The sequence below is a fragment of the Haemaphysalis longicornis genome, unplaced genomic scaffold, assembly GCF_048455015.1.
Source record: "Haemaphysalis longicornis isolate Haplotype H1 unplaced genomic scaffold, Haemaphysalis longicornis Haplotype H1 scaffold_2, whole genome shotgun sequence".
Lineage (NCBI taxonomy): Eukaryota > Metazoa > Arthropoda > Arachnida > Ixodida > Ixodidae > Haemaphysalis > Haemaphysalis longicornis.
The window spans coordinates 245,223,648-245,244,816 of NW_027526295.1; the positions used below are offsets into that span (position 1 = coordinate 245,223,648).

The 21,169-nt window shown below is 49.8% G+C and overlaps 1 protein-coding gene across 6 annotated transcripts in view; it reads right to left on the bottom strand.

The window, feature by feature from the left end:
• Sei (potassium voltage-gated channel seizure) overlaps positions 1-21,169 on the bottom strand; it is a 326,623-nt gene that overhangs the window by 7,780 nt on the left and 297,674 nt on the right. For all 6 annotated transcript variants that reach the window (XM_077699990.1, XM_077699988.1, XM_077699987.1 and 3 more), the window contains 2 exons: positions 7,077-7,280; positions 6,188-6,281 (listed from right to left, as the gene is read on the bottom strand). In XM_077699990.1, the coding sequence (XP_077556116.1) occupies positions 6,188-6,281; positions 7,077-7,280 (298 nt within the window). The remainder of the gene's footprint in view (positions 1-6,187; positions 6,282-7,076; positions 7,281-21,169) is intronic.

The following is a 21,169-nucleotide window of genomic DNA, read 5'->3' on the forward strand; positions in this document are numbered from 1 at the left end:
CGTGCTCCAAGACATATTCTTAGTAAAAATCAAATGCCTACCACTTATTTTACACACATACGCAGACAGCCTACGAAAGAAAAAAAGTTACACGACGTATCTAAATGATACTAGATTTTACCCCCCTCCCTGTTCCATCAGGTATAGAATTAGTTTGTGTGATATAAGAGGATGTGGCCGGCAGGTTCCCGTGTTAAGTAGTCTAGAGCCGCTCTAGCGACGTGCGCCACCTTGTTTCATCCACAGTAATAAATGAAGCATAGCACGAACCGATGGGCCTATAGATACTGCGCCAAGTCGCCAGTGGAGTTCCCCTACCAAACCAAGCTTCCTTTCAGCCAAAGCAGTTGCCGGCAGAGCAAACAACAAAAGGTAGAAAACAAGATACAAGGAAATGACGAAAGCAAAGTTGGGACAGAAATTATTTGAAAAGAAAATCATTCAGGTAAAGTCAGAATAAAAATACAAAGTAAACCATGTAAGAAAACCGAACAGCAAACCAATAAAAAGGAACATACAAAGTTCACAGCGCGCGAGAGTACATATTTTGAGACGTTTGCATTGTACAATCTCAAGATATCTTTCCAGTTCAGACTCCCGTAGAATACAGAGCATTTAGTTCGCAAGGTGCTGAACCACCTCGGTGGCTCAGTAGCGAAGGCGCTGTGCTGCTTAGCCGAAGGACGCGGGTTCGATTCCAGGACGCGCCGGCCGGTTTTCTCGTGGAGGCGAAAAGCAAAAACGCGCGCGTGTTCGAGGTTCCGGAGCATGTAACAGATCCCCAGGTGGTCACAATTAATCCGGAGCCCTCTACTACGACGCGCCTCATACCCTGTGTAGATTTGGCCTGTTAAACCCCATAATTAAGCAGTTCCCTGGGCCCGAGGAAATAACAGAGTTCTAGCCTCCCTCCAATTTGCTAAGGCGACAACATCCACGGTGCCAATGTCGGCTTGAGAGGTCTTTGAAAATTCGCCGGAAACAGGTGTCTTACATGCTGTGTGGAGACGGCTGTCAAACGATACTTATGACACCGAGTTAAAGAGCGAGCGCAAAGGCGTTCTGAGCACATCCGGACGTTGTGGCACTGTGGCGGAAAAACACCGGTCTTCGCATAATGCTCCAACTGTCAATGTGCATTTCGGTAGGCCCAGGCAGGTGTTCAGTGCTCTTGCCAGCACCCAGCTCATGAAATTCAGCCGCGTAGGCAAGAGCTGACGTAGAGCCGCTAGGCTATAAAGCAAGAGGCCGACAAATATGGCTTTATATGGGCAAAGGAGTGAGGATACAGGGCAGACCCAGGGCTTACCACCGAGCAAACGCAGAATACGCATAAAAACAGAAACGGCTTTTTCATCTGACGAATCCGTGGAGCCCACGACATCGAGAGACCTAATGTCACACAAAGAAATTCCTGGGACATCACATAAGGTGCTGGAGCACCGTTATGCTTTGAGTCTATAACGTGAAACATCACGCCGCGAGAATGATACCGCAGCACACTTTCGAGGGGAAAATATCAGACATTTTGAGATGTCTGAGCCTGTGAGGTATTTTCCCATCTGACCAATTGCTGTCTGGAGTGTGGCGCAGATGCTACCACGGTTCCTGCCTGAAGCAAATATACAGATGTCGTCTGCGTAGTGTGACTTCTGGGCAGGAGGTTTTTCAGGCGTATGAGACAGATTTAAAAGTATCCGGTCTCAAGACCCCGCCCTGAGGAACTCCTTCAGGGGCGGGATGTTTGGCCGTTTCGCCATCACTGGTGACCATGTCGACCTACTGATCTTGTAAGTAGTTCCATAACCACTTGAACAGGCGTTCTGGCTATTCCTATGCATGTTATCTCTCTGCGGTTGGTTTCGTGTGCGACGCTGTAGAATGCTACCTTGATGTCAAAGAAGACCGCTATAGTGATGTTTCCAGCTGATATTTGCTGGGTGATATCTGACAACGAGAAAAGGATGTTGTCTACGCTTGTACGTCCTGTTGTGAACCAAGGCATTTGTGATGAATCAATGTATCCACACTCCACGTCCAAAACAAGCCGTTCCAGCGACATCTTCTCCATTAACATGCCAATACAACTTAAACGTGCAATTGTCCGGTATGAGTCCATATCTGTTGCCGGTTTACCTGGCTTGAGAATCGTCACGATTCGGGCAATCTACCAGCTGGCCTCAAGACGCCCGATCTTTCATGATCGGTTGTAAAGGGAGAACAAGTTCTGGAGAACCTCGGGGCCCAAGTGACGTAAAGGCGAATACGTGCTTCCATCCTCGTCAGCAGAGGAAGACAAGTTGAGATTTCGCAACGCCGAGGTGAAGTGTTAAATGGCGAAAGGTTAATCCATTAGCGTCGAGTTCGTGGTGGAGTAGAAAAACGCAGACACCTCGGAGACTATTACCATGTTGCTGGGCAGAGTGGTGGTTTTAGCACAGACTTTCTCTGCAACGCACACTTCACTAACGCCTTTCTGAATACCAACCGCTGAGAAGGGGTGAAGTGGGCGTGGTGGAGTTCTCAAGTTCTCAAGGAGTTCTCAAGGAGTTCTCCCAGCCGCGAGCAGAACTGGCTCCAGCGCTGTTTAGCGAGCTTGCCAATATGTTTTTGGAGGTGCTTCCGCACGTCTAGCAGCTCAAATATCATCCGGAGACATCGTTTTTTGTGTTCTGTGCTCTGCTCTCCTTCGCAGTGCATGAATCCTCTCGCATTTGCTTATTCTCCCGCTGAGGTCATCTTGGGGAACAAACAACGCCTTTTGGATGCAGCCCCCGCTTTCAAAGCAGCGTCAGCAAACTTCCCGTGTGGTTCAAGAGTGACACGGCTGTCTCTAGAAAACCTATGAACTTCTCCCAATTCATGATATACACCCGGAGTTTTGTGGAACGCCACATATTCCCTTGATGGCTGTATATGTGAGTAGACGGTCAGCACTAAAGCTCTCTATATAAGTGAACAACGACGCGGTTGTCATCAAGGAGGCGCGTGTCATCGCCACATATAAGGCCCTGATTGTTTTTGAGCAGACTAATGTGGCGCTGCCCGTGTTTAAAATATGCAATCCGGTGCATTCTGGCACTGCTAGCGACGTTTAGAAGGCGGTTTCTGCGAGTTCTGCAGCCCCAAGCCGGCTCATGTGCATTGAAGTCACCCGTCAGCACATGAAGACGTAGCGTGGTGGCCAAAATGGAATGCAGACGCTTGGTGTCAAATTCCGCTCGAGGAAGTATGCAGCCGCTGATGACCCCAAATCTTACGTCATTGAGTGTCACCGTAGCTCCAATGGACTCGTTAGAAGAGTCCTGGGGTACACAGCGGACAGCAAATGTCAGGTCATTGTGAATCACTGGTAGAACCCTGCTTCGTTTCATGTCGATCATGGATTCTAAAAGTGAATAGCCAGAAATTCGAACCCGGAAGCGCAGGTTAAGCTAAGATATGGCCACTATCGAGAAGCTGGGCTTGCTGACAAATTGCCGGAGGTCATCTCATCGTGAGCGTAGCTCACAGGCATTCCACTGAAATATGGTCGCCTGATTCCTGATATTTGGTAACTGCATTGTCGTGCCAATGCTCAATTCCAGTGCTGTATGAAGGAAGCAACCACATCGATTAAGGTTAAGATCACACGGACCACCGGAGACGTGAAAGGAGCTAAGAGCCGTACAGCTAACAGCAGCATTTGTCATGAGGAACTTGAGTTGTGAGTAGGCGCACTTGCTGCCAACCTGCTTCGGCTCGTAGAGGACCCCTCCACGCCATCAGTAGTGGTGTTGAGGACCGAAAAACAGTTTTCAAACTAGAGGCACACGATGTTATTGAGGCTCCACTGTTGTATGGTTGCTGTTGTATGTTGTATGTTGGGCAAGTCATCAAGTGTAGCCGCCTTCGGTCGGGGATCTTGTTTCTTCACTTGGGACTGCTTGGTTCACTGGTGCGTTGAACTTTCGTTAGGAACGACAGCAGCTTTTGGTGCTTTAACTTTTTTTATGCTCTTCCACCTCTAGAGGTTCTTCTGGCGAAGAGTCGGGCTAGGGGAGTAAGCCGCTACATACGTCGGTCGACAGTTTGGGCATTGAAGTTCTTCAGCCTGGCAATAGGCATGATCATGATCACCTCCGCACCGAGTGCAGCAGACTGTGTGGCCAGCGATGTGTCTGAGCTGCTGGCACAGAGAACATTGTTTTGGTTTTTCGGTGTAGTCGCATACTGTATACCAAGGATCACATGCTCAGGTTTAGTTTCGATATTGATGACCATTAGTATAGTCTGCGACGTTTCTCTCAGGACGGACGAACTGTTTTCACTGGCGTGCTCTGCAGTAGCCTCCCTCTTTTTGCAGCCTTGCAAATCTGAAGTTGCACTGCTGGGATGACACCAGCGGCACAGCTGTCTGGACGCGGCCCATAGGCTTTAAAAGGGATGCCCATAAGACTGGGGATTTTCAGCGAGCATGCCGTAGGATGTACGTTTCTCGTGTAGACCCCTAGGAGATTTAGCCGCCGCTGTAAGACACCATCAGAAGCTACAAGTTCCAAGCAGGCTTTCAACGATAATGAATTAAAGCACGCCTAATGACCTTAACGGGATGGTTGAATTTTACAATCATAGTGAGGCCGTGTCTCGGCACGTTCACATGAGTATTGTTGTCCGCGGTTGGCAGAGACCCCTTTGATTCTCATTAACGTCGCTTGCCTCCCAAGGGCTGGTATTTACCAACGCCGTCAGGTTCCACTGCGTCGCCATAGGCGTATGAATAAGTGACCGTATCACAAGTGTCGGAGTAAATTGACTCTGAGTCAATCATAGCATCTTAATTGGTAGCGTCATCGCGGAGATTCTTGGGCTGTCTCTGCAACCGGATGGCTACAGGCGGCGCGCCTAGCGGTAGTTGGGGTGAGTAGCTTGTTGCGAGATCAGCTGCGATCGAAAAGCTCACCGCACCCAGAGTGGTTACAGGGAGCATGACGTGAAGCAGCACAGCCGGCACAGGTGACAACAAGCCTGCTGGCGGCTACAGAGAATATCCATCCGGGGCAGCGGGAACAGTCGATAGGCCTAATCCGCCAGGTGCGGTCCCAGGTGGCACGCCTACAAGCGACCCAAATGGTGGGCCTCCTAGCCTTGGGGCGCCCGCTGTCAGCCTAACCGCTGGCGAGTCATTTGCTGCCGAAGATATGCAGTCGCTGTAAAAGCTAACACAATAAACACGGAGAGCAGCGCAGTGGGCGAGCTGGTCCTCGGGTGAGGACCGCACGGGATAATCCTCGAAGGCCCCACAGGGAAACGAGGGGGAAAGGAAATGTTGCTGGGTGTGGTGGCGTAGGTTTGTGCCTGCACTACGCCGGGTTGCTTTTGCGTGTTCTAGGACATGTTCGGATGAGTTGTGGCGGCCAGGACGAATCCCTCCTCGGGGCTCGGAGGGCACCCCTGAAATCGCGGGGGGATGAGCGCCGGTTCGAGGAACCGTTAGAGGAGCAGGCGGGAGGCCCGAAGTACCGAGTGCAGAGCCAGTCTATGCCACCTACGGTTCTGTCGCATTGCAGAAATTGCCCATAGCCCCTCAATATTCCCGATTCCATGCCAGTTTCCCACATAGGCATGTGCAGCAAAGCGAGGAACAGCAAAAATCGGAAAAGGCTGCTGGAGACTCGCCTGCGACGTCTAGGACTGCCATTGTCCCTTCCAGTGCTTTTGACCTTCGGGGGCAGAAAGAAACTGGGCCACTGCCAAGGTTGCCCAAAGGAGCTCGGCCACTGCCATAGGGAGTGCGTAACGCCGTCCACTCATTCGTGTCAGAGACGGCTCTTCCGTCGTGCTACAACTATTCGGTCAGGCTTACTTTTATTTTAGTTTCCACGCCTCTTTCTTTCATTTTTCTCCGTTGAACTGACTTACTAAATCATTTCTTCTACTGGTCTATTTTGTGTTACCTAATTCATTTTCATGGCTAAAACACACTCTTCTTGGTCAATTCCCCTAAGAAGCCATGCATCATTCGTCTTGCACGACTCCAACGGCATTGTACGGATGACATCACTGGCTCTTAACGTGCTCCGCACTTTAAAAAACGATGGGAACTGGCGACGTAGATTTCATCACCGTAGAAAAATTTCTCCGCGAAGCTTGTGTGTCGTATGCCTAAACGGTTCACAGGGTACGCGCATTGGTGGCGGCCACTTACTTGAGCCAGTTCTCCCGGTACAGATGAGGCACTCCGAAGGGGCTCTTGCCATGGGTCCGAACCAGCGGGCCACGTGCACGAGCCGACCGTCGCCCTAAAATGCACGGGAGCGTTAACAACATGGTTCTCCAGTATGAGATGGAGCATTGTGCCACTAAATAACACTGGGTCCGGATGAATATTGCATGTGAAAAATACGCTCCAAACTATGTTTCTTTTGCGCGCGCAAGGACCATCAGAAACATATTCATTTGGTCAAGACTAATTCCTTCATCAGTAGCCGCTCAAGACTGTAGTGAACGGTGTGTTGTTTTCCCCGCGATTTCCCATGTCTCTCCATGTGCCGTTCACAATGTTTATGGTTTGTTTTATCTTTTACGAAGTGTTAGTTAAAATGTAAATCGCGGAAGTTAGAACGCAGGTGTGGGGTCGCGAGGGTCACGGTGTTGTGACCAACAGTGAAGTTGGCCCATGACGGTGGACTATTTTATACATTGGGAACACCCCCTACTAACAAGAAAAAGCAAAGCCAGGGTGGCTGCCACTTCTGGCGGACTCTAATTCAGTCACACTTGTGCGAGAGCCATTAAGAAATCCTAATGCGAAGCTTTATAAGATTTAGCTGTTTCATCACCCTTCGTAATGTTCTAAAAATAACTAATTCAACATCACAACGTGTAGAGGAAGAGATAGACAGCCCGCTTACAAATGAGACATCGCTTCGTATTCAGTGGCATTTAGACACCACCTAGCTGAGTCTACAGCTTTGAGCTTACCGCACTCTCAACGTACAAGCGCCTGATAAATCATCGCAACAATCATCACGGGTATTTATAGCGTAATACAACTTGATGAAATCGCCGCTACTCGATTGCTACAAGGAACTTGCCTGCTAGACTCCGGGGACTGGGTACTCGGCGCCGAGGGCGGGAGCATGCCCTGAGAAGTGGCGCTTCTTAAAGGCAGGTCAGCGGGGCGTACGGCCGAACTGCCTGTGGCATCGCCGGAGCGCCGTTCCGAGCCATCGGGACTGAGCAGCCGAAGGATGGTCTGCATGTCCAGCGCTAGCCGGGACTCCATGGCGGCAACTTGCCTGAATGGGAACAAGAAGGAGCGCACTTTTTTATCGACAACCGCTAGGGGAATGCGCTCTTATAAATCGCTTCACGCCCCCCAACTGGACGTATATGGACTGTGCATATTAGTGCCCACGTCGCTGTTGAGCTTCCAGTTGCGTGTGCTCTGTGATAACTATAGGCGGCAAAAAAGGTGAAACAATGCCACGAGGAACAAGCTGTAGCTGTTTAATAAACCGACGTCGTACCTGGTGCTGATAGATACCCAGAACACGAAATGCGGTTCTCCGGGATTAAAGGGACCACGCAGACAAAATACAAGTTTGTTTTATTAGAAATATTTGGTGTTTTATAATGTCCCAGTGCTTGTCCGGCAGCAAACGATGCTTTGTTCACTGTGAAATTAATCAATTTAACTTAAACTATTCTTTCTCAATCCAAATCGTGTTTCGTGACGTCTGCCCTGACGTAACAGAGACGGGTCTTCAAGCGAACTTTCAGAGAACTGTTGAGTCTGCAGCGGAGTGCGGAGCCTTGTTTACCGTCAGTCCTCCTAAATGACGCCACCATACTGCGCCGTACCGCTGTCCGCTTTTGCGTTTGTATCTGACCGTATTTGCACCTGGCTTGTTTTTCGTTACGGTAAGTAAGTAACCGTTTCGTGAAACATCGGGTATGCTCGGAAAACAGGGTCACGCAAGGCAATGTCGCTTACGCCAATCGGGCAGTGTCGTGTAAGACAACCATGAAGCATCGCACTGCTGTGCAGCTATAACAAGCACAGTGTGCGCAGGACCAATAGCAGTACTGACTGGTACTTCTATATTTGTGTTCTTTCATTACTTCCATTGTTTACTCCACCATTCTCAATGCTATAAAATGAACAGGCACTACACTTAAGCGCGTTCTTCATGCTTATAATTCATGTGTAACTTGCGCTTGCTTTTGCCGGCCTTAGCCAATCGTACAGCTGCGCATATTACGTCATATGTTCTAGTGGGGGAAATGAGCTAGTGAGTCGCATGGCGATTCCCCCTTGTTCCTAATTATGTAGCTTATTTATGCGACGTTTTTCGATAAATGTGGGGTCGGTCTCATCATGACGAGGTAATCTTTCGAATGAACCAAACCTGCATTTGGTCTGCATGACCCCTTTAAAGTAGCTGTTGTTAATGGCTCCTTCAAGCATTAGCTGCGGGTGCTTTGTCTGCTTCCGGTGTGAACGGAAAAGCATCCTGCAGATCAAGGACTGAAAAAGTATGATGTGCGTAAACCTGCCGAAAACACGTTCTTCCGACCCGAGCTTAAAAAATAAAAACATTTCAGCTTTCCACAACCCCTGAAACGACAAGTATATCGACATTGCCTAAACAAGCATCACGCTTTCGTTTGTCATGTCTTCTTAGGCCCTTTCCTAAATCAGAGACGCCTAAAATCGATTCCACAATGCCTTCTCCATTGTACTTAACGCCAGTTGCCTTGTAGACAAATAGCTGAACCATAAAAGTGCAACGAAGTTGGTATGAATCGAGATTCGGGAGCACTCTCCTGTCAATGGGCACTGCATAAAAAAATACGATTTAACCCCAAGTTATAATTCTAGTGCGTTTTCGCGGAAATTAAAAACGTAAAACATGGCTCCATTCTGCTTTGCACATCCAAAAGAACGTCGCTTGAAAACCATTGTTAACAAAGGGACGGACTAACAGCAGACAGAGTGGAGGCCAGCGTTCCGAGATACTACTCCTTCTTTCTCTACTACTGTATGTTTTTCTACATTCTCCTTCCAAGGGAGATGCACGCCCAACTCCATGAACCACCTGTTCAACATCCTCCCCCCTGCCCCCTGTAGCTTTGCACCTAATCAGAAGGATCTAAAAATTTAGAAAAGGAAATACAGAACAGAAAAAAATTATATATATATATATATATATATATATATATATATATATATATATATATTGCCGCGAACCATACATTGGGTTTGTTTATTTGTGTTTTGCTTTTACCGCCCGGCTGCGCCGGTCTGTGTTATCTCTGCGCCAAGGGAAGCGCGTGTTCCATTCTTTCTTTCTGTGCCGCATGTGTTATCTGTCGTGATAGGGAGAGCATTCCGATCTAACGTGAACAGCCCAGAATAATCTTCTTGGATCTACTATGTTCTCGATGTGAATCGACGTTTCGAGAACCACGCGCGCCGAAAGATAAAAAGCCTGCAGAGCAGACGCCGGGGCATTCGATTCTGCGACGCTCGCTGACGCAAGTCACTTTGTTGACCGCTGCTTCGCCGCCTCTGTATTCTTTTGAGTTGTTAGGGGAGCACAAGTTCGCTCCAATAAACTTGTTTCTCCTGCAAGACAACTGCGTCGTCCTTGGCTTCGTGACATCTGGTGGAGGTGCGGGGTAGCACCCTTCATGCCCACTGCAACCTCGGGAAGCCGCCAAGCCAGCCCAACAAGAGCCAGCCTCCGCCTGCAAGGTTTACCACCCGAGTTCGGTTTGATGCCAGAAGGGCCCAAGAGAAGGAACGCTGCAACCAACACCATGGTACAAGAAACAACGTCGCCAATCATGCTGCAGCAGCCCCGGGAACCGCCATCGTTCCGGGGAGCCCCCGCTGAAGATCCAGAGGAATGGTTGGAGAAGCTGGAGCGCGTGCGGATCTTCAACAGGTGGGACGATGAAGAAACCTTCCGGCATGTTTTCTTTTACTTGGAGGATGCAGCCCGAACTTGGTTTGAAAACCACGAGAGCGCCTTGACCGACTGGACGCAATTCAAAAGCGAGTTCCTTAAGACCTTCACGACCGTGGTGAGAAAAGAACGAGCTGCGATTTTACTGGAAACTCGAACGCAACACCCGAACGAAGGAGTCGTAATCTTCGTCGAGGAAATGAAGCGACTTTTCCGCCGTGCGGACCCAGGAATGACGGAAGAAAAGAAACTACGGTTTCTGATGCGAGGTGTGAAGCAAGAGCTCTTCGCGTGCCTTGTTCGCAACCCCCCCAAGACCGTGTCCGAATTCGCGTCTGAGGCCGCCGCGATGGAGAAGACGCTCGAAATCCGAACGAGGCAGTACGACCGCCCAATCAATGCGCTGGTTTCGGAGACGCTTGGTGCCAGCGCTATCAACTCCGACTCACTACGCGACACTATCCGCGAAATAGTGAGGGAGGAGCTGCGGAAACTGCTCCCGACGCCGCTGCAACCACAAGTCGCTTCTCTTACCGACGTCATTAGAGAAGAAGTGCAGCAAGCGCTGGGAACTTCAACGACGCCAGTAGCACCTCGCGAGCCGCAAGCCATGACCTACGCGGCTGCTGTACATCGCCCTCGCCCACCTGCACCCTATCGTCACGAGGCTCCGTACCGTCGTCCCCTCTCGCCGGCCCGATCACCTGCGGCGCAACCCCCTGCCCCAAGGAAGACCGCCCGTGCTCGCTCATTTCGACGAAAATGCCGAAACGGAAATGCACACGGACGCCAGTGATATAGGCTTGGGTGCCGTCCTTGTCCAAAAGCAAAACGGCTGCGAAAGGGTGATCGCCTATGCCAGCCGTGGTCTGTCGAAGGAGGAGAAAAACTATTCTGCCTCTGAGAAAGAGTGCCTGGCTATTATATGGGCGATTTCAAAATTTCGCCCATACGTGTATGGACGGCCATTCAAGGTTGTAACAGACCACCATGCGCTGTGTTGGCTCGCCAATTTGAAGGACCCCTCTGGCCGTCTTGGGCGGTGGAGCTTACGCCTGCAGGAGTTCGACGTTACAGTCGTTTATAAATCCGGCAGGAAACACTCCGACGCCGACTGCCTGTCCCGCGCCCCCGTCGACCCACCACCACAAGACTCTGATGAAGACAGCGCGTTCTTCGGGATCGTGACGGAGAGCGACCTAGCCGCCCAGCAGCGTGCCGACCCCGACTTACGTGTCATAATCGAGTACCTCGAGGGATGCAACGTTGCCGTTCCTAGGACCTTCAAACGCAGCCTACCAGCATTCAGCCTGAGAAACTCCGTTCTCGTGAAGAAGAATTTCAGCCCCGGAACAAGACCGAATTACCTTCTCGTCATCCCCGCGGACCTTCGTGACGAAATTTTGGAAGCGTGCCACGACGACCCGTCTTCCGGACATCTCGGCACAGCGCGCACTATTGGAAAAATCAAGGCGAGGTACTACTGGCCCGGCCTTACCTCTGACGTCACCCACTACGTCCGGAGCTGCCGTGACTGCCAGCGACGAAAAACGCCGCCGACAAGACCCGCCGGACTTCTGCAACCGATCGCCGTCCCATCGAGACCATTTCAACAGATTGGAATGGACCTTTTAGGCCCGTTCCCTACGTCACGATCACAGAACAAGTGGATTGTCGTAGCGACAGACTACATGACGCGCTACGCAGAGACCGCCGCTCTTCCGAGGGGGACTGCACAAGAAGTGGCAAAGTTCTTTATAAGCCAAGTTGTGCTGCGACATGGAGCCCCGGAAGTCCTAATCACCGACCGCGGAACGGCATTTACTGCGGAGCTGATGCAAGGAGTATTACGCTACAGCAACACGGATCACCGAAGAACGACGGCGTACCACCCCCAAACGAACGGACTAACAGAACGTCTGAACAAGACAATCGCAGATATGCTGTCAATGTACGTTGACGTTGAACATAAGACTTGGGACGAAGTGCTCCCGTATGTCACGTTTGCGTACAACACGGCTATCCAGGAGACGACGCAGCTGACGCCGTTCGAGCTTGTCTACGGTAGAAGGCCAACTACGATGCTCGACGCCATGCTTCCGCACGTGGAAGACGACGACCTCAACGCCGACGTCCACGGATATCTTCAACGTGCGGAGGAGGCCCGCCAGCTCGCTCGAGTTCGTATAACGGACCAGCAGCTGGTGGATGCGGGCCGCTACAACCTCCGACGCCGAGACGCCGAGTACCAACCAGGGGATCGTGTTTGGGTTTGGACTCCCATCCGACGACGCGGACTCAGTGAGAAGCTCCTGCGACGGTATTTCGGACCCTACCAGATTCTACGACGTGTCGGCCAACTTACCTACGAGGTGATCCCCGATGGTGATTCCGGAACATCACGACGACGCACGCGGCCCGAAGTCGTTCACGTGGTTCGCTTAAAACCTTTCTACGGACGATAACGAATTTTATTTTTATTTTCGGACTGTCGCTTATGTTAGCATCGGGTCGATGCACTCTTAGAGGGGGGGTTATGCCGCGAACCATACATTGGGTTTGTTTATTTGTGTTTTGCTTTTACCGCCCGGCTGCGCCGGTCTGTGTTATCTCTGCGCCAAGGGAAGCGCGTGTTCCATTCTTTCTTTCTGTGCCGCATGTGTTATCTGTCGTGATAGGGAGAGCATTCCGATCTAACGTGAACAGCCCAGAATAATCTTCTTGGATCTACTATGTTCTCGATGTGAATCGACGTTTCGAGAACCACGCGCGCCGAAAGATAAAAAGCCTGCAGAGCAGACGCCGGGGCATTCGATTCTGCGACGCTCGCTGACGCAAGTCACTTTGTTGACCGCTGCTTCGCCGCCTCTGTATTCTTTTGAGTTGTTAGGGGAGCACAAGTTCGCTCCAATAAACTTGTTTCTCCTGCAAGACAACTGCGTCGTCCTTGGCTTCGTGACAATATATATATATATATATATATATATATATATATATATATATATATATATATATATATATATATATATATATATATATATATATATATATATATACAGAAACATATGTCGGCAGTCTACAACGCCAAAGGAGGCATAAGGGTGCGGTTAGGCTCTTTTTTTTTTGTACTACGGTTAATGAAGTTACTATTTTTTTAATATACGGAAGAAAGAAAGAAAGAAAAACACGCGCCCAGAGTGGGGACCAAACCCACGCCTTTCGATTAGATCTCGAATGCCTTACCAATTCGGCTATCTGGGCGACTGTGTTCTCCTTCACTTTCTGGGCCCCTTCTCCCCGTGTAGTCTGAGTGGCGCTGGCTACCACCCTCAAGCGTCAGATACACTTCTAGTAAATATAAACAGCCCAGAAAGTGAAGGAGAACACAGTCGCCCAGATAGCCGAATTGGTAAGGCATTCGAGATCTAATCGAAAGGCGTGGGTTCGGTCCCCACTCTGGGCGCGTGTTTTTCTTTCTTTCTTTCTTCCTTATATTTTAAAAAAAATCTTAACTTCATTAACCGTAGTACAAAAAAAAGAGCCTAACCACACCCTTATGCCTCCTTTGGCGTTGTACACTGCCGACCTATGTTTCTGTATTTCCCCAACGAGCCCCTCATTTCTTTACTATATATATATATATTATAAAAATACAGTCAGGAAGAAAATTTAAATAAATGTAATCGCTTAGCTGGCTAGCAGGAAAATCCGCCTGTTGCCGCAACATCAGAGTGAAGGGCGGACACAACATTCCTGTTGCAGACCCCTATGGCGGCAGCGCCTAGTGACAGAACCTCGAAAGTAAATAACGGAAGGTGGAGGCGCCTAAAGGTTGAATCCAGATGCGTGCGTCACATAGGGGAGAAGCTGCTGCGGCAATTAAACAGGAAATGTATATTTTTCCCGTTCGTCCCAGAAAGGGCATTGCGGGGATGGCGCCATACCAGATTTATAAAGATAAAAAATTACAGGCGGAATTTTGCCCCGAAGCTTAGTGATTGCTACCTCGCATAGCCTTGATTCACAAAACATCGGCTTCCATGAACAAAGAAGGTGGCTATAATCTCTAGCAGATAGAAGGGCGTCTTACCGATAAGTCTGTGGAATTTGTAAACGTCTAAATTTCGCTCCCAATATAAAGCTATGATTTCGACGTTGCACAACACAGGGCCACCAAAAGACATACTGGCCAATTTATCAGCCACTTCACAGTATGAGATTCCTGCATGTCCTGGAACCCACACTAGTCTAACCTCACAAAGCTGATGATGAACAAATCACCGGAATGTGCAGATAATTGAAGAATCTTTTTTCAGATGCTAATGCGGAAGACACCGAGAGGGAGTCAAAGAATAACAACATGCAAAAATCTATGCGGAAGTTTTTGAAGAGCCAAAATCATTGCCAATAATTCCGCCTGGAAAATAGGAGTGTGATAAGCTAACCGAATTGAAAAGGGCCAATCGAGGGACTGGGAGAATATCCCGACTCCAGCCTTCTCATCACTTTGCCAGGCAGCGGTAGCAATGACGATGTGGCAATGAAGGGCTGACAAATGATCCTCCAGCAAGCCATTGAGGATTCGGGCCGGAAACATCTTTGCATTCGGGGGGAAGATATTATCAAAGTTTATTTTCACAGGTGACACACTAATACAAGGAGGCGGGACCCGAAAAAAGGTCTGCGTGAAGTGGCTGAAGCCATGACTGTACTAGATCCATCTGTATGCTCTGGCACCGCGGCCACTGAATGCCTTGAAAAAGATCACTCCTCAGAGGGAAAATGAAGTGGAGGCCACCATTCCTAGATACTTCTTCTTTCTCTGCTACTTCATCGTGTTTTTCTACAACCATAATTTGCATAAGGCGCTCTCATCATTGATAGCAAGCGAGCACATGAGACGCGCTTGGTGTCACCCGACAGACGACGAGCTCTCGCTCCCTCTATTTCTCTCTCTTTCGCCGCGGCTCCAGAAAGAACAGGTTATAGTTTACTTTTCTCCTAGTGACCTAGCCACCAACCTGAGCTAGAAAAGTGATTGTCATGCTTGTAGCGAAACGTTAAGGTGACACAGCAGCTCTAGATCATGGGGCCAAACACCTTCAAGTTATTGCTCATGCACTCATTGTAAAAATCGATAGTCATGGCGGTTTCCTTACGACCGGCATAGCTTAGTCTGGTCGCTGCGAGCGTAAATACAAGGTGACATGATCGATACAAAAAAACAGGTACAGCACTTCCCTTCATCAGTAGCTTGGAATCCCAGAAAGTTGAATAAAGTAGCATATTGTCAGAGTCCAGTCATTGGACGACAGCTCAAGACAGCGGAGACTTGCGATGCCGTCAATGCCTTGTTCGCGCGAGGGCGGGTGTGCGCGCCCCGGCTTGAAGAAGAACAGGACGTTTTCCCTTGGGTGCTCTCTCAGCTGTGACAGCGTCGCCATTAGACTGTCCGGGGATTTAGGTCCTTTTTGATAATTAACTTCTTACTCTGCAGGTCTCAACATTACGCTACGTTTCTGGTGGAGGAGCCGGATTAGCTGCGAATCTCGCAAGCACCGCGAAGACACCGTCCCTGGAGATGGGGCGTATGAAACAGAGCTGACGCCTGTTCATCAACGCACCAGTCGTCACCTTCAAGGTTCCTCTCCTGCGTCCGGATTTTATTATGGCCGCTCTGTCAAGGGTTGCAGTGGCACACCCCACGGGCCCAACAATGGCAAGCGACAACACCAAGCAAGGTCTGTTCGTGTTCCAGTAGCCACGAACGCCTAGCAATTTTCATGAAAACGTCTGTGAAGATGCAGAGGATTGGCTGGAGCTGCATTAGGGGGTCACAAGATTCAATAAATGGGAGCAAGCTCGGATGCTGCACAACCTGTACTTCACCTTGGACGACGGCGCGAAGATGTCGTTCGAAAACCACGAAAATGAGTTCACAAACTGGGATCAAATCCGGCTCAGATTTGTGACCAGCTAAGTGCGGAGTGACCGTAAAGAAAAGGCTGATGCCACAATTGTGTTCCAGAAACCGGGGCCCACTGAAACGTCGCCATCTACTCCGAGGACATGTCCCGTCCTTTCCGACGTGCAGACTGGAGCATGGCTGAGGAAAAAAACCCGTGGCCCCTATTGCGAGGTGTGAAACAGAAGCTTTTCGCTGGGCGCTTGCCCTATCCCCCGCGTACCGTGACCGAATTCTTTACGGAAGCGTCGACGATGAAAAGACGCTAGAACAGCGTGCCAGATAATGCGACCGCCCTTCTAATTGCGCGTCGGCGGATGTACTATCTGCTACCTTGGGGGCCAGCCGAGACTCGTTGCGAGAGCTCATCCGCTCAGTAATAAGAGAACAGTTTCGCCTACCGCAACTGCCTCAGGCCTCACCGACGTATGCTTCCTTAGCCCAAGTTGTGAAGCAGGAAGTAAGGCAAGTGGTTCAAGAACCAGTGAACTTAGACCTGGGGCCACCCTTACGCAACTCGGGCAACACGGCGACATACGCCACTGTTCTCCAATAAGCCCCTGCGTACGTTGCTACGAACCCCTCTGCAGCTACTCCTGGGGCGTACGCTCCGTCGACTACCTTCGTCTTTATTCGTCGCCAGCCTGGAAACTGACCAGTACCGATTGCTGGACAGAGCGCCGTACGAAAGACAGAACGGTAGCGTACAATGGACGGGCTGCCACTATGTTAGCACTGCGGTGAAGCTGGTCACCTGTACAGGTCATGCCCATACGGTCGTGTTGGTCTTCGAGGTTTCCATCCGAATGCACCCTGCCCCCGTGACGCTGAAAGACCTGCTGCAATTCAAGAATACCTGTTCGCGCAGCGCGTTCCGCCAGCCTCCTGCGCTGGAGTTTTGGCGACATGCAGCGCCCCTAGCGACCGAAGCCTCTCGGTAGTACAAAAGCAGACGACCCTCGCCGCCCTCCATGCGTTTTCAATTACAAGGCAGAGTGAAAGTTGGTTGTGGCGCTTTGTGGCGTGTTTAAATGACTGCATACTGTATGAAATAGCCATTAAAGTATGATGATGATGATGGTTGGGTTTTTATGGCGCAAGGTCGACTAAGGGCAAAGAGCGCCAGAGAAGCCATTAAAGTAGTTGCAGAGGCAAATCAAAATATAATCCGCTAAAAGAAGCCGATTTATCGGCTTTCTTTTGAGCGAGCTGTCGCGGTGGTCGCGGCGTGGGACAGTATCGCCAGGTCGGGTGGTTTAACTGTTGGACGACAGTTACAGTTTTTTCTTCTTGCGTGCGGTCGACAAAGGAAAGTTCACGAGTAGCATAAACACGGAACGCTGCTCATCCTATATCCTGAGGTAACTGCAAAAGGTTGCTTCAGCGGGAGCATGCAAGCGAACGCAAGAATTGCGCAGCCGACTCAGCTGACACTGCTGGCCTGGCACCGCCTTTTAAAGGGACACTGAAGTGATATGTAAACATTGCGGGATTACTAGCGCAAATTGTAGTCCGGAGTCCCCAGGCCATGTTTCGACCACTCTAGGCGCGTTTACGCGATTTTATTTAGTAGAAAAACTAATTCGAAAATGCTGTCCTCCTCTCTTTACGCTCGCCCATTTTCTGTGGCGTTTTCGTGTGACGTCAGGAGGGGATGAGCTGGCAATTGGCTGCGCGCTACTGCACGGCTCCCCAGCCTTCAGATAGAGTCAGTCGGCCCAGCGTTTCGTCCGCCGGCCGCCGGCGGGTCGTCGCAATCAAGGAGGTTAAAAAAAATTGCTTGGTCGCAATTCGTTCGCTTAGTTGAAACGAAGCCAGGACACGTTTGTTAATGTAAGAATGTGCCTTTCTTTACTTGGTTTGTTTGTACACTGTATCTAGCTCCAAGACAAGGCCGCTTCACACAAGCGCTGCACAAGCGCACATGCGACGCTTCGCTGACTGGTACGCCAGTAGGAAAATATAAGGCCTCTTGAAGGGAGGAGAAGAGTCAGCGAAGTCAATATAGGTACTAAGGAAATAAAATCAACTGATATTTTTACCGTACAGCGTAAAACTAGGGCGCGGGAAGCACTTTTTTGCGCTGGGCGAACAAGCACAGCGGTCAGGAGCACGACTACGCATCTGCGAACGCTTTTCCGTCTACGAAATGCAATTGCTAGACGTGAGCTACTGTGGAAACTCGGGCGACGCTTACTGCACGAGCGCATTACAACAAATAGTCACCTAAGCTGCTTGAAATGCCAAAACGAAATAAAAGTGTAAACCGGTTGTACAATATATACCCTATATTAGCAAACCCTTCGCATCCGGCTCCGTGGCTCAGTGGTTTGGGGTGCTGGGTATGCCGCCGGGGGTGTTTTGCAAGTCACGAGTTCGAATCCCCGCGGATACGTGGTTTTTTTTTTTTTGTAACTTAACTTTTTTGTTTTCCGCCGATGTTTTTTATATTGAGTTCACCTTTTTTTGGGCCGCAACGTTCATGGCTACACGAACAAGTTCACAAAACGCGCGCAGGCTGGCACTGGCGCGCTAGCGAGTTCTCGTTGGCGTGCTGTTGCCATAAGCACCGACTGCTTGCAGGCAGTGGGCACAGGCCAGAATGAACAGACCCTTGGCCTGGTGCGAACACGCTTTTTACGATACAGGCATGAGGGAGGCAAGCTCCAAATATGGGGGAAAAGCGCATGACATTTGGGCGTCTGCGGGTACGCGGAAGGGCGTTCATGCACTGCGTAGGTCTCGGCTAGTGAATGCTACGACTACAAGCCGTCCTGGGAGGCTTATCTTGTGCATTTTACAGCCGACAACATGGCAGAAGCGCGGTACGATGATTACTGAGATATTGAGAATGCCCATCCAACAACGCCATTGGTTATGTTTTACAGAACCGAAACCGAAACCGAAACTTGTTTGATTGCTAACCTTGGGCATCGTCCGATCACGGCGCCCCTCCTCCTAACGTCACAGCCTTAGTTGGTGCGGCCGCCGCAAACCGCGCATGGTAGTTTTTCTTCTTTCGCGCTTTGTAAAATAATTACCGATTTGTCAACCGGATAAACGATGAAAAGTGTGCTAATTTGAGCCAGTCTACGCAGTGCAAGCAAAAACGGTAGCTTGACAAATTCACTTCAGTGTCCCTTTAAACGAGTGGAAATTTTGTTTCGTATTTTCGCAAACTAAAATATTCTTGCGTAACGTTTTACGCCGCACGATTTACGAACGGCAGGGTACATGTATACTAGCGAGTAGGTGGGGCAATAGCGCCAAATAAACAAATTAAGCGCTATTAAAGGACGCAAAACATGCACCAAATCACACGCCCGCTGCCTGCAGAGATGTGTACTTCTATAGCATCACATAACACAGCATAACATAACACAGCCGCATACACGGCGCGGGGCCCCGAATATTTACATACGATCATCACTGACTGTGTTGGTTTTCTAGTGCAGGGGTCGTCGAATGTGAACGCCGACACGCCAATTTTGACTTCAAATGTAGTTAGACAGCCAGACAAGAACAGAGAATTGGCGCCCTCCATTTGAATTGCCCCCCCCCCCCCATCTTGATGATGATGATGGTTTGATTTTATTGGCGCAAGGCCGACATGGGCAAAGAGCGCCAAACACAAAGTGATTTGATGAGGAGAGAACAAGAAATAAAATCAGTTAAAAGCTATGAGCACGGCTGGTGTAAAGGGCCAGGGTGAAGAACAAGAGTGGTTAAAGGCCAACTGCACTCAAAATTTCGACTTCTTGAAAACCCTATTTCCGTATAGTCTGCTCAAAAAGAAAGCAACATGCAAAATACAACAGCTGAAATACGCACGTGGACGCCGCAAGCGGCCAGCAAAAATCGGCGATTTTGAAACCGAAACCGAGGAGAGCGCGGCCATTGCAGTGACGTTGCAGCCGTCCAGCGAGCGGCCGGACGGTCACCAGTTCGGGAGAATGTCTGCGCGCAAGCTCTACGCGCGCACGGGGCAGCAGAGCTCGACCGGTTCTCCCGCTGCGTGGCTGGCCAGAGGAAAAAGCCACCGTCGGCTGGAACGTCACAGGCGCGTCATGGCTGTTTACGCGATCCGCCGGCAGGTGCAGAGTGGTCTGCGGCGGAGCCTTTTTAAACGCTTCTGACTGATTAACGAGGCGTTTCACGGGGCTACCACTTGTGTCTCAGCTTATTTGGGGGTACTTACTACGCATTAAAAACAAATTTGGCCGAGGTGAAATTTGAGTGCAGTTGGCCTTTAAAGATAAATAAGGTGGCTGGTGTATAGGACCAGGGGTAAAAGCTATGGGTGGTATGAGATGAGTTGTAAAAAGTGAACTTCTGATAGGAACTGAAAGGTGCGTTGAACAGAAAACATGGCATCGTCTCCTAAGAAGTACGACGGGTGTGGTGGAATATGTCGTGTGTGTAGTTGAGGGAAGTGTTTGCGTCGTGTTGTGTCGAGTGCCTTACATTGTATGAGAATGTGGACTACGGACAGGGCCTCTCCGCACCTGCTACACAGGGGTCTTGGAGAACCCGTGAGCAGGTGCGAGTGCGTCACATGTGTATGGCCTATCCGTAATCTAGCTAAGGTAACTTCAATGTGTCTGTTGTGTGAGTCAGTAGTGTATTGTCCCAAGTGTGGTTTTATTACGTGTAGTTGGTTGTCTGTCTGTTCGCTCCAGTCTGCTTGCCACGTTTTACGGAGTTGCTGTCTTATGTGTGGCTTGAGGTCTGTGTAAGGAAGTGTTGTTATGTTTACTGTGTTTCGGAGTGCAGCATTGGCGGCCATTTCATCCGCCAGTTCATTTCCGCCGATGCCAGAGTGGCCTGGCACCCAACACACAGTCACCTCAAGGTTTGAAGAATACGCCAGCATAATTGATTTCAAGAGAAGGTTAACTACATGGTTTTTCGATGACTTTCCAGATGATAACGCACGGACGACGCTCAGCGAATCTGTAAAGATGATAGATTTAGGAATATTATGTTCAACTATGTGATTTACAGCCAGAAAGCTACCATATGCTTCTGCCGAAAAAATACTTGTCTTTGCATTCATGGCTCTACCTCCTTCAAAATTGGGTCCATGAGCAGCACAAGACACCGCAGTGAACGTTTTGGAAGCATCAGTGAAAAACTCTGCAGCCCTGTATTTATCCTGCAGATACATGAAATGCTGCTCAATCGCAATTCTTGGTGCCATGTTCTTATCAAGATGCGTAAAAGACAGGTCACAGAGCACAGGGCGCAG